The sequence below is a fragment of the Typopeltis vanoorti genome, chromosome 22, assembly GCF_054136105.1.
Source record: "Typopeltis vanoorti isolate ZY-2024b chromosome 22, IOZ_Tvanoo_1.0, whole genome shotgun sequence".
Lineage (NCBI taxonomy): Eukaryota > Metazoa > Arthropoda > Arachnida > Uropygi > Thelyphonidae > Typopeltis > Typopeltis vanoorti.
This window is the reverse complement of record NC_143570.1, coordinates 85212337-85227070: the sequence shown is the minus strand read 5'-3', so window position 1 is coordinate 85227070 and position 14734 is coordinate 85212337. Positions and strand designations below refer to the sequence as shown.

Sequence of the window (14734 nt, the reverse complement as noted above, 5' to 3'; positions counted from 1 at the left end):
AGAACAAGAAAAAAAAATTTTTTTTTTGCCTATTTAGGGCAATTTTTAATGAAGATTGGAAATACATAACAGAATATACAAAGCTTGTATGGTGAGATAGCCAGTGGAATAAGAGAGAAATTAGCATTATGCAAGACAGTGTTCAAATCAATTTTAACTTACATTATGTCGAATTACAAAAGACTGTCAAGTGGTTAACGTACCTTCTCTCCAACTAGAAACTTTCTGGTTCAAATCCTGTTGTGAACATTGATGTTTATCGATAGGTGAGAAATGAATCACATGAGACCACTGCCCTATTTATTGGAGACTTGAAAAAGTTTAATGTTTGTTCTTTAGAGAAGAGGTTCTAAATACAAAGACAGGCACAAAAATCCTTAGACAATCCATGCTACTCAGGTACTATATGTTTACATTCTCTTGTTGGGAACCACTAAAAGATAAGAATACAGAACACATGCCAGTTCTGGGAAAAAATCTCTGGCTTAAACAGATCAATGGCAGAATCATATTAAAAATTAAGTTATATTCTAATATCTTAACATGTGTAAGAGAATAGGAGAGGAAAGATTATGAAAAGAGGAATAACAAGATCTAGATGAACTGATTAAGTTATTAATGAAGATTGGAATCAATATATGATGTGACAAATAATATAACAGATTAAATTTGCATTAGTATTAGCTTTCTAAATTAATCCTGGTTACAGTGCTAAATGATTCACGATTTACTTCACTCAGGATCCATATCAGGAAAAGTCAATTAATAAAAGAAATAAATAAATTAATCTTTAATGATAGAATTTTCACTCATGTCAAAGGCATCTTCAGTACAGAAATGAAACATCATAATGGAAAGATTCTTGAATGTGCCACAATAGCTTTAGGAAGCTAACAAAATGGTCTGTGAATTTCTAATTAAAAAAAAAATATATATATATATAATTAAGAAAGATTAGTTCTTTTTCAATCTGCTATCTCCTTTATACGAAATAAACTTTGTGTATAATGGACATTGTCCAAAGTAAAACAAGTTGCAAGAGCAAGGAAGCTTGCCTTTAGGTGAAGAAAGAAAGGGGGAAAATTTTCCTGATAGGACAAAATGCCACACAGATGTTAAGACACTTTAAAAGATTTGCAATATGTTCTTTAACAAGAGGCAGGAAATTTATAAAAAAAGAAAGCTTTGTTAATAAAGTCACCAAAGCCATTTAACAAGAAGTTTGGTTTGATACAATGCAATTCTTTATGTATGAGCACCAGGTCTCAACAGTACAAGTTTTTTGGTATAGGTGTAACTCTGTATGAATATAAAAGCCTGTGCAACTTTACTTCCAAAACACTAAGAAGCATGAACTATATTCTGGACTGAATGGTATTTATTGTAGATATGAAATTTTCTAAATGAGTTATCATTTCAAATTGCAAGGATGCAGACATACCTGTACCAAAGTGTAAGGGAGAAATATCATTGAGGAGAACACATGCAAAAGTTCTGTCAAGTAGTTAGAAAGTAAGATTTTGATTTCCAAATAAATGGTACAAATTGAAGGTACAGCAATGGGAAGTGTTTCTCCCATATTTGTTAATTACTTTACGTAACACTTCAAAAGATCGTGTCTCTGATGGATTTTTTTTCATTCTATAGATAGGTACGTACATTCTGTTCCTTCCAAGACTGCCACTACCTCTCGATTAATACTCTACCATGCTCTCTTCGGATCACACAGCTAGCCAGAAAAATATAACCTAATATCATTGACAATGTCTCCAGCTGATATGATTATTTAATTTTTTTTTCCCCTTTAAGACCTTTAATGCACATCCACAAACCTGATATTCCTTTTTAATGCCTGGTGTTTGATTGTATTGTTTGTCCCAATATGTTAGGACAAACAATACAATCAAACGTTATGTATTTGTCAACTATACTTTTACAGGAAAATCTTTCGCTCATATTAAGAGCACTTTGGAGTTCAGCAACATTTATGATATCTCTATTTGAGGTCTCTGATATTGTTAAACTTTTTTTAAATTTTATTTTGTTAGTCGCTTTGGATATTTTAACATTAAGAGTATAAAATGAATTATATACTCTTCTCTGTAGGAGAAAGAGGTGAGAAGTGCTCTTTTTCGTACATTGGCTAACTACTTTATGGAACAATTTAAATAACATCTTCTCAACAATATTTTTCCTACATCTACACTTTGGTACAGGTACGGTAACAATATCTTTGCAATTACAAATGTTCTCCTGATTTTGAAAATTTTGTATCCAAAATAAATATAGCTCAACCCATGAATATAATTCACTTTAGAAAAAGAAGAAACAACCAACCATCCTGTTTGGATGTGGTAATTCTTCATCGACTGGACAACAGTTTACAATTCTCAGCATTTAGAAAGAAGTGTCATACAGACCATTATATTCATGGAGTTATAAAAAAAATATTTCATGCCCATGCTTCATATTCTATTGATAACTTATTGCATTATAGCAAACCAAAATTCTTGTCAAACAATGTCAGTGAAGTCTTTATTAATAAAGCTTTCAACTGTTATTGAATTCCTGCCCCTTCTGCTCAAAAAGAAATTGAACTTACTCCACTGCTGCCTTATGTTAAAGGAATATCTGAACACATTGTAAAAATTTCAATTGCTCTCAACATTTGTATTTCATCCTATCCAAAAAATTCCTAGCTTTCTCTACTTAATTTTCTAGGTGTTGATCTAGTGGTTTGTCTTATTTTGCACAATGTGGAAGCTCTGCCTTTGTCTGTTGAGGGAACATGTCTTACACACAAATCTTCAGCTTTAACATGCTGTCGCTCTGGAATAAGATTAAAATCCTACATAAGAAGAGATTCTTTATAAAGAAAACTTGTGAAACATTACTTCATTATTCTTAAACAGACCTGATTAGCAGAATGAAAAAGGTAACAATATTTAATTAAGAATTGGGTGACCATTTTGTTATCTTACTAAAGCTATTGCTAGAGCTTTTAAGAATCAAATTGTATATTATACTGTTCCATTTCTGTACCAAAGATGCTTTTGATACATAGGCGAAAATTCTACAATTAAAGATTAAGTTATTTAACACAAGTCACCCAATTCCTTTATTTTTGACTATTATATATACTTACATTATTCAAAATAATTTAACTATAACATTTATCGACCTTTACTCACCAATTGTCATACGAGAAGGAAATCCATGGGGATTAAATATAATATCTGGAGTTAAACCATCTGTTGTGAATGGCATATTTTCCACTGGCCACTTATTGCTACATATACCTTTCTGACCATGTCTGCTTGCAAATTTATCTCCAATAATAGGATTTCGCTGTGTAATAAATTAAACAGTAATGGATGATTAACAGTGGTTTTGCAAATTATTTCAGTCTTTCAAGTTTTTTCCCTTCTAAATATAATAATGAAACAACTTGTTGAAAGCATACATAATACTACAGGTTTTCTGTCAAACTTCAGGGATTAATTGTTTAAGGAAAACTCTGTCCATGTGGGTCAAAACACAGGAAAAAAAGAAAGGAATGGATGGTTGATAAAATTATGAAATTAATTAAAAAAAAAAAGGGACAGGTAAGATGCAGAGAGGCAAAGAAGATGAAGCTGAAAGGCAAATGTAAAAAGGGTTGATTTTGCAAACAACTGAAATCTATGAAAAAGGGGTGAATGTTGGCAGAAATAATTCAATACCTTAAAAATGTGAACAAAAAAAAAAGTCCCTTTAGCTCTAAATGAAAGTGTAAGAAATGCACCCAAAAATTAAAGAAAAATAAAGCATCAAATTTAGTTACATATGAAATGTGCTGATTATGGAACAATAAGCTTAATGAGTACTGCCTTGAAGTCATGCCTGGGATGAAAAAAAAGTGGGCACCACAAAAGATGAAAGTGATAGTGCACAGAGAGTTGAAGTTCAGAGAACACATCACAAAGTAAGCAAAATAGCTCTAAGGATCACTTCGATCACAAAACACACTAACAACCAGGGATTATTCTCTCTTTCTTAATAATGTTTTGAAACAAGCACTTCTGGAACACTGTACAGATTTTGTTGCCTAGGTTTCTTGTGGAATTGGTGGAGAGAATCTAAACGCAAGTGACTAAAATGGTGCTGGTTTGTGGAGTGCTTCCAGCAAGGATAGACTGAAGGGTTCTGGGTTACAGTGTTTAGTTGATGGGCTGAAAAGAGGGAAGGCATGGAAAGGGGCTTTATAGAGGAGCTTCTGAAAAAATTTTTTCAATACATAACCAGATAGGAGTGAACAAGGAGCCACACTAGGAAGTTGTAAGAATGTTGTTAGCATGGGAATGAGAGCTTTGTTATTGAATAATATGACAGGCAAAGTATGAATAATGGTCAATGTATGCCTTTCACATAATAATTATACATTACTGAATATTAATGTCAAGGTCTTTTCTGAGATCTTCATTTTTAATATTCGACAATCAGATAACCCTTTGTTTACTCTTCTAATTTTCCTCATATCTGTGGATTAACTGTTATTTCTTACTCAGTCCTGAGATCCATATGTTAAAACTGATTAGAATACTAACAGCTTTGTCTCTTTGCTCATTTTTTTCTCCCTTTATGCATGTGAATTTATTCACTACCTCCAAAGTATATTACCCTTAATTATTTTAATATCTATTTCCAAATTTAATTGCCAATCTTCATCATAATATGACACCTTTCCTACAGGTTCACTAATGAGAATAAAAGTTGATTTCCACTAATAATATTAATATGAAGTTTAATGCAGTCTACATAGACTATAAATACCAGATAGTTTGAATGGGTGTAAGGACAGGTTTAATCACTATTTTCCAATTCTAACTGCTGGAATGATATAAGCTATATTTTTCATGTTATGCTCAATAGCTTATCAGAAACCTGATACTGTTTATGACAGGAGTGGTTTATCCTATCTACATTGTTTCGTGTGTCTATTTTTCAGGAGGGAGAAAAAAACCATGCTACCATAGGGGACAGAAGTGGTAGTGTTTTAAAGTATACTTATTATAAGATGTAATAAGTCTACTTTTAAAATTTCTTGGTTTGTAGGGTTTCTTTTAGTGTTAACAGCTTTCGCTTGTTCACATTTTTATTTTTGAGACTAGAAGATATGCATCTATCATCTTGTGGTTCTAATTCTATTTCAAATTACATAATAAGGAACCTCAGTCCTCAAGCATTCCGACTATATTTTCTTTTTGTATCACTTTCTTTCTGATAAAAAAAGGTATCGACATGAAGAGGTGTGATAATCCTTCCTACTCAGGATATATTGTAACCAGATTAGCTTCCATATGTTGCTGTCTTGGAGTCAGCGCTACTAACTAGCATGCTACATGTAGTTCTTTATAGTATGGTATATGCAGTATAGCTGTAATATTAAATAGACATCATAGAGTTTGCTGTTAATAATATGACAAAATAAGAGAAGTTTCTCATATTTCTCACAGAAAATTATTGCAATCAGTTGTTGCAAGTAAATCTTGCATCGGCCTAGAAAAAGAAACGACAGAACATATATATATTTTTAGTTCTCAAAGAAATAAATTATTTAATAAAATAAATTCAAAGGTACTTTTGACATCCAAGGAGTCAGGGACTCATCGAGAGATGCCACGCATTACCTGTACCAGATATCATATCTGTTCTTGAACTCATTTGCACTCATTGCTTCCAATTGCACACTATTCTATGGGAGAAAAATCTAGCTCCCACCCACTTCTCGATGGCATTCATTCTCAATTTTCAAGGATGCCCTCTCATTCTTTCCCCACCATCCATAAAATTTTACAGTGATGGCGGTTGGTTGTTTTGGATTGCTAGCCATAGAAACCCAGGCTATGAGAACAGTGTATTATGTCTGTTTTGAGTAATGAAACCAGATTACAAGTTTCCAGGAGGACAACCGTTCCACCTTTGTATGAAACTGGCTAACTCACTAGTCCATACCACTTGTACGGTATTATTTATACTGATGTATTTCATTTAATTTAAACAATAAACGTAAGGTTCTAATGGTCTGTGATGCTTTAGAGACATGGAAGATGTATAATTAGGGTAAGATGTGTACTGATGAACTGTTATTACATGACCTCTGTTGGTCTGGCAAAACTGCTAATCTGTCAAGTCTCTTGGATAAAAGGTTGCTAGAAAATTGGTGGTGCACTTGTATAATATTATCTGCAATACTCTCAAACCTCCTTCCATTTCCAAGAATTGTACACTACAAATAAAACCAAACTCTGAAAACCAATTATGTATTAGCTAAGCTCTCTGCATAAAATGCAACTAAATTAATATTAATGTTATTCTTATAATTATTTCCAATGTTCAGTTAACAAAAACATTATGCACTGTATTTCTTTTTTTTTAGAAAGGGCATTGTTTCAGAATCTAATTTTATTTACAATCATGTACAATGAAGGGGGGGAAAAAATACAATGTATTTTGCTACTGCATATTTGAAGTAGCTATATTTTTACTAGTATTTTACATTAAAAATGTATAAGCACAGGCTTCCCAAGTGATTTACCATTCTCTCATGAATGGTTTGAAAATAAATTATAATTGGAAATAGTGAGTAAATTCTCCCTCAAAAAGTTGAATGCCTACATAACACAGGCATTCAATCCCCCTCCCTTTCTTTCCAAGATAAATGTATTGAATAATTTGCACATTTTTAATAATAAAGCTGAAACGGCGATTATTATAACTTAAGAAAGTATGTGATCATAAGAGTGATTTGATCACATACTTTGTCACTGCATCAGCCTACAAAAGAAATAATTACTGATACATATTGCTTGGGCTCTTAGCATGACTTTTGGGGAAGTGTAAGGTTATTTCTTAATAGTAGTAAGAGCAATCTAAGCTTTTAGCCAGTTGCTTTGGCAGAGAGAATTATTACCCAGTATTTCTAAGACAAAGATAATTCCACAAATGGCAAACAGTAGAAGTACCAATGTGTGACTTTTTTAAGGGAGGAAAAAAACTAACATTGAACTCTAAATTTTCTTTTCTATGCATAAATATAAACGATTTACATAGTGAAAATATACAATGAAATACATTGGAAAAGTTAGTGGCTGAAATAGACTGAAAAGAGAATAGTTTTTAAAAACAACTGCCAACAATATAATTTTATTTCTTTTCTCAAAATGATGTAATAGATTTGGAATACTCTCAGTGAAACTTTTCGAATTAGTAGAAAATTAGACAGTTATTTATAATTTTGTTCCCGGAGCAGGGGGGGAATGCAATTGGAAAATCTTCAAAATGAGCATAAATTTTGAATCAAATCTGCATAGGATATGGCTTCATACATTTTCATCACATCCTGTCCATAGCAGTTAAGCATTAGATATTATTAGTGAAAGAGCATCCTATAAAAAGTGAATCATCTGTTGCAATATCAAACTAAAAATTGAAATCAACTGAGATGTTACTAAAATATTACTGACCATAAGTTTTTGATATTTAAAAATGTCTCATATTAGAAAGCAAGTAGCACAATTTAACACCATTTGTTGTTTCATAAAACAATAAAATCCATTTCTTAAATTGAAGCATGATCTATATAATGGATCATCATGCTTTCAAATGTGTGCATGAAAAAAAGTGCAAAAGCAATATTGTCAGTATAATGAAAGACCATACATTCTCTTGTTCCATTACACTGATTTCAGGAACAAAATATGGTGAATAAAATCATCATTAATATAGTGATCTGTTGTCACATTTCAAATAAATGAATTATTTTCACATATGTCAGAATTTTTGATAAAGAAAATACAACCCCTGGCAAAAAAGCATCTGATCAATGACTGTAACACACTATGTATATCAGGATTTATTTTTGTTCAATTTGAACAGTTATCAAATATAAAAATGATTAAGAAATAAAATTTATTACAAAAAAATTTTATAGTTACTTTTAACTAGAAATTAGGTGAATGGAAATGAAACACTGAAGAAAAAAATATGAGATTATTCTTTGATCAGGAAATATATATCCAATCACCACGCTCAGTATTTTGTTATTCCTCCTTTACCCTGAATGATGGAAACATGCTTTGTCAAAAAAGATTTTGTTTTAGCTTTGCAAAAGTGAAATCCTTCACTGTGTGCCATTAAGTTGTTTAGATATTGAACGCCGTTTTTTTTCTGTCCTGTCTGCATGAGTTGGCATGTGGATGTCCACTTCAAGGCATGTTTTTTTTTTTTTACACTATTAGTCAAATGTCACATACAGTACATCATTGAGCACAATTTGGTAATCAAGCCAATTGTCTTTGAGACATTCAATCATTGTTTTTTAAATTGCTTAAACGTTCTTTTACAGGGGCCATCTTTTAACACTGTAGATAGAATTCAGATTTTGCAATCACGATTCTACTCCTTATAAATGTTTTCTTTATGCTTTACATGTGTGTCAACAATTGAGATTTGCATATTGGGGAATTTTTGTTTGTTTCCTCAGCGATCGCTTACTTTTTTCTAATACAGATAATTTATTTTCTTTGTACATAAAATTTTCATTTCTTGCATGCTAAAATGTTTGTAAGTTACCCTTTCCAAAAAATACCAGTATATTGCAGTCACTCTAGTGATAACACTGATCAGCCACTTTTTTTCAGGGGTTGTAATATACTAGTCAGATTAACTGGAATGGAGTGATCTTTTAAATTAATAAATGGCTTTCTATCTTTTAACATTTAATTACACTACAAAAGATAGAAAGCCATTAATGATTTGATCTTTGAAAAATCCTAAGGCGGCGGCTGAGAAGATACTGATATGTACATAAAACCAACCTTCTGTAGTAGTATGGGAAAAAAAAAGTGACCTTTCAGAATAAACTGAGGAATTCCTAGTTTCTCATTATAAACAGTGATTAGAACACTAAAATGCCCTAATATAATTTCTGATTAGCTCTCTTTTTTGTAGGGCTTATCCTCTGAATGGTTGAGGTCCAATGATTAATAAACCCCCGACACCGTAAGGTAAAAGAGGGTAAAAGGAAAATGAGATGAGTATCTGTTGGGCTAGTGGTTAGTATACCCACTTTCTAATCAACAGGTTATGGGTTTGAATCCTACCATAAAAGTGAACATTTTCAAATAACAGATAAATTTCATTATCTGGTGTGAGACCACCACCCTGACTACTGGAGGCCTGAAGTAGATTGAAAAAGTGCCATGTTTGTTCCGTGGAGCAGGGCTTCCACATTACCTAACTCCATCCATGGTACTAATGTACTACAGGCTAACAGCTTTTCATGCATGGGATTCAGATAAAAAAAATAAATAAAACCTAATGAAGAATTTAAGAAACAGAATTTGTTGACTTACAGGTATCCAAAAGGTGATGCATATATTTTGTAAAACGTCTGTTCCACTGTCATTTCCAAGTAATTTAACTTGATAAATGTATGCAGTTTCAGTTGACTTGTATTTCTGTACCCTAGTTTCTCCAGATGCCTCATCAATGTAGCTACAACATTTCAAATATTCTTTAAGTTAATTTAATACAAAAGAGTTATTAAATTATATCATGAGAAACTACTACCTGGCAATGTTCACATATTTAAAAATACATATAATAAATTAATGGAAAAGAGTTCATATTAATAAGATTTAAAGAAATTCACAGATCATATAAAACTTGCTGGATGTTTATAATTTTGTTGTCATTTGTTAGGGAAAACAAACATTTTCCCCACAATAATATGGACAATGTACAGTCCAATGTAAAAAGCAATTTTGAAAAGATTGAATTTGCTTTTCCTAACTCTGGGAATTGCAAATGTGCTAACAGATATCAAGACAATTGGGATCCATCAATTAAGAGCCTAACCAACCCTAATGTTGCTTTGAAATACGATATGCTAAATGTGGTCATCTTACTGCCCAAAAGAGATATACCAAACCCTTCCAGGAGAGAGATATTCTCTTAAAATACAGTAAACGCCCAATTTAACGGACAAAATTTTGAAAATTAACACCCTGTTAATTTTAAAATGCTTTTAACCAATTAGGGCAAATAGGCCATCATATGTTAGAAAAACACTGTAGTAATTTAGCCGACATAAATGAATCAATGCTCATAAAACATGTTCGGTGAATGATTAGGACATGATCACACCAATTGCACAGTAATTGTTTTTTTTTGTTGTGTGGTGTGACTTTCTGCAGCAGTTTTATTACACACATTTTCATAATTTTACGGAGGGAATTATAAAAAAACAGAATTCAAAAGTTAAAAAAAAAACTCAATAGTTTTTTCAAAGCAGGATTACCTGAACCAAGCGCCTGAGCATCAAACATTAACTTTTCTTAAAAGTGTGAAAATTGTGTGTAAAACAATTTTCTTTTGTTATTGCAGTATAATGTTTCAGATATTTTTATTTAAAAAAATTTGCGATTTAACAGACACCTATCAGTCCATTAAATCGAGAGTTTACTGTATAGCAAATTAACCCCTTAACATACAAAGACGTCTGTGACATGTCTTTTGTTTATTGCACCAAAATTGATTTTGAATTTTGTTTCACATATAAATACAACCGAATATAGACGCTAAACAATCTTGTGACAATTTCCTTTCAGCCAAGAAAAGTTGCCAACGCCGTGTATAGGCTATTTCATTTGCGTTTGCACAAATTCATCATTATTTTTCAAATAATGATGAATTTGATCCAGCAAATCACCCTCGCCCAAAAAATTGGCAGAAAAACAATCGCTTTCTGATTTTTAATTGGTACGTTAAGGGGTTAACGTACTGATTTGCCTTGGACTGTGATAAAATGACAATTAGTGAAGTTGGTGCTTGGGAATGGGTGCTTAAGGGTCGAAGCTGTATAACTGAGAGGAGACCTCCACATAGCCTTTAAAGGAATGTGGAGAACCGACCAGGTCTTCTGACATAATGTTCAATCCTCACCTTCTTGTGATGCACCCTGTTGGGTATCTACCTGGATACTGAACAAATGAGGATGGGCTGGCAATTTGGGATTTAGCCAACCAAATTGTATTCTTATTGGCTTAAACCAAAACACAGAATGATGATACAACATGACAGAATTTCATGCCAGCTGGGGCGTCGTCCGGTTAAACAAAGCCCCCTTTGTTTTCGCCAAGGAACTAGGGAGAACAGCGAAAAGCCAGCTACTGGAACAAATCTGAAAGCACACCCCAACTCAATATCACCAGAGTTAAAGATCGGTACTATCAGCATAAGAAGCCTGAACGGCAAAGAAATGGAGCTGGCTGAGGAATTAGATAAGTACCAGATCGACATAATAGGGGTAACTGAAACAAAAAAGACAAAAAATGGTGGATCTTTCTGAGCAATAAATACAAAATGTTATATTCAGGCAATTACAATCAAGGTAAAGAAGGCGTAGCCATAGTATTCAACACAAAATAAGAGGCTAATCTTCTTGAATGGCAGGCAGTGTCAAGTAGAATGATGTTGGCAAATATGAGAATGGGGAACTGGACAATGAGACTTATTTGTGCCTATGGTCCCACAGAAGGTTCTACTAAGGTAGATATGAAGAAATTTTTTGAGACTTTAGAGAAAGCAACTGACACAATGAAAAATGAAAAGTTGGTCCTTGACGGGGATCTAAATAGCAGAGTGGGAAATGATTGTGAAATATACAAAAATATTTTGGGAAAATTTGGAGAAAAGAGTAAAGCTAATAATAATGGCAAATACCTGTTGGATTTCTGCTCAGGACATGGACTGGTTATTACTAACACCATGTTCCGACATAAAAATGTGCACAAATTCACATGGATAGAAGAGGCAAGGAATAAGGAAAGTCTCATTGACTATGTTATTGTTGATAGTGATGTTTTCTCCCTGGTGCAGGACACCAGAGTGTACAGAGGATTTGAAATTGGAAGTGATCACTATTTAGTCTTGAGCAGGATAAAATTGAATTTCATTTTGAAAAGAATGACATATAATAAAGTTTTAAAGCGAATAAAAGTTGAGCAGCTCTCAGATGTGAACTGTAGACTAAAATACACAAAGATTATTAAAGAAAAATGAAAGAGTTTGAGAACAGAAACCAAACTTTGGTTTGGTTCCTTTAAGAAAACACCGATTGATTTAGCCAGAGAGGCATGTGGGAGGTTGTCTGCAGGGATAGAAAAATCAGAACTCCATGGTGGACACAGGAAGTTAAAGAGGCAGTGAAGGAAAAGAAGAAAGCATATCAAAAGTTCCTGGCAAATAAGTCAGCTTGTGCTCTTAGAGAATACAGGGACAAATGTAAGAAAGCTAAACACTGTGTAAAACTAGCTAAACAAAAGTCATGGGAGGCCTTTGGCAAAAATATAGAAAATAAATATCAAGAAGGCAGCAAAATATTCTGGAGGCTGTTGAAGATGCTTAAGAATGGAGGAAAGAGTGATGTAAAAGGAGTTAGAGATGATAAAGGTGACATGAAAACAAGAGAAAAAAATATCCTTGAGGTATGGAGTAATTACTTTGAAAAACTGCTAAATGAAACAAACAGTGATGACAGCACAGTGGTAAAAAACACTGACCAAGTATGCAGTCAGGAATACATATCCATACTTGAAGTAGAAAAAGCCATCAAAGGCTTGAAATGTGCAAAGGAAGCTGGAGTAGATCATATTCGGTCAGAAATGCTGAAGTATGGTGGTATAAAAGTCTTACAGTGGCTGCACTGCATAGTTCAGAAGGCCTGGAAGATTGGAGTAGAGCTCTCATAGTACCCATATATAAAAAGGGAAAATAAAACTGAATGTGAGAATTATAAAGGTATTTCCCTACTGAGTGTTCCTGGTAAGATTTTTGCAAGTATACTTGAGAAACGTTTGAGAAGGATTGTGGAAGAAAAACTTGGTGAAGAACAAGCTGGATTCAGGACAAATAGAGGTTGTCAGGATCAGATCTTCACTTTATGACGAATAATTGAAAATTCATGGGAATATAACAAAGATCTGTATTTATAATGAAGGTTTATTTTCTTGATGATGAGAATTAGTATAATATTTTGGTTTACAGATCAAGTGTTGATCAATTTTATTAAAACTAGTTTCACCAAAATTTAACTGTTGGCATCTTCAGCCCACTTAGATAAAGGCTGAAACAATCTCACAATTATGTGTAACTATAAAACTGACAAGAATAATTACAAATAAAATAGTATCGAACGTGCGTGAAACACGTATCGCATGTACAAGATTAGCTAGCTGTTGTAAGGAACTTTCTGTAGTTTGTATTAAAGTTAATTTCTTTTGATTTTAAAGATTTGATTAGGGTGTTCCATATCTCTGGGAGTATTAGGCCTTGATTTCTGGCGGCTGTGGCTGCTTCTTTGAAAATTCTTGAATGGTAATCTTCCTCTAACTAAGGGGAACAACTTTTGTCACATTGGCAATGTCAAAAACAACAGACAGGACATTTCTGGCCTATCGTCTCATTTCTCTACAACTAACAATGTCATCAAGTGGGACAAAAGTTGTTCCCCCTTTCTTAGAGGAAGTTTACCATTCAAGAATTTTCAAAGAAGCAGCCACGGTCGCCTGTTCTACTGTCAACCTTAAAGAGATCAAGGCCTAATACTCCCAGAGATATGGAGAATTGAAGGAAGTACACGAAAGTGGTTTATGTTAAATCTGGTGTGAGACAGGGATGTACATTATCCCCTCTGTTATTCATTATCTATATGGACCACATTATGAAGGAAAGTGGTATTAAACCTGATATCAAAATTGGAGATGTTAATGTCAGCTCTTTGCTTTATGCAGACAATGTTATACTTCTAAATAAATGTGCTACAAGTCTGAATACAATGAAAATAGGCAGAATCATTGAAAATGTCAACTGCATTGCGAACGAAGAACCTGTAGAACAAGTAAAACATTTCAGCTACTTAGGCACGATTTTTAGTGAAGATGGTAAATTAAATATGGAAATAGACAACAGAATCAACAAAGCTGGTATGGTAGGAAGTCAGATGAATAAATTCATATGGAATAAGAGAGAAATTAGTCGGAACACTAAATTAGCTGTATACAAGACGGTGTTCAAACCAATTTTAACTTATGGATCCGAGAGTTGGGTCAGAACTAAAACACTTGACCAAAGACTAGAGACCACAGATATGAGAGTCTTGAGAAAGATTAGAGGCGTGAACAGATGGCATCAATGGCAATATCATATTAAAAACAAAGATATTAGGAAAGAACTTGACATTGCCAGCATCCAGGAATGCATTAGTAGAGCTAATCTCAGGTGGCATGGTCACTTAAACAGAATGGGAGAGGAAAGATTAGCAAAGCAAGTGTTCTCTGCCAGGTTGGCAGGAAAACAACCCAGAGGAAAACCAAGATATAGGTGGATTGATATGGTACAAAATGCCTTAGACGATAGAAATATAAAATTTGACAATGTTGGGATCTTGACAAGTAACAGACTGATTTGGAGAAAAATTGAAGATAGGAAGTTAGTAATGGTGTAAATTTTTGATGTAGTGGTATATCCTCATTTCCTGGGATATATCTTTTTTATATTTACAGGATACTACTGACTGTCAGTGGTATTAGTTCACCGCAAGTACCGCAATTTAACAACAATTTCATGTTAAAGTGGCTATTAAAATAAACGTTTAATGAATTAGACACATTGATTCTACTTATGTTCATGA

General features: G+C 33.1%; 1 protein-coding gene across 3 annotated transcripts in view; it reads right to left on the bottom strand.

The window, feature by feature from the left end:
* Polr1B (RNA polymerase I subunit Rpl135) overlaps nucleotides 1–14734 on the bottom strand; it is a 270860-nt gene that overhangs the window by 16884 nt on the left and 239242 nt on the right. For all 3 annotated transcript variants that reach the window (XM_090412385.1, XM_090412386.1, XM_090412387.1), the window contains 2 exons: nucleotides 9396–9537; nucleotides 3192–3348 (listed from right to left, as the gene is read on the bottom strand). In XM_090412385.1, coding sequence (XP_090268511.1) covers nucleotides 3192–3348; nucleotides 9396–9537 — 299 coding nt within the window. The remainder of the gene's footprint in view (nucleotides 1–3191; nucleotides 3349–9395; nucleotides 9538–14734) is intronic.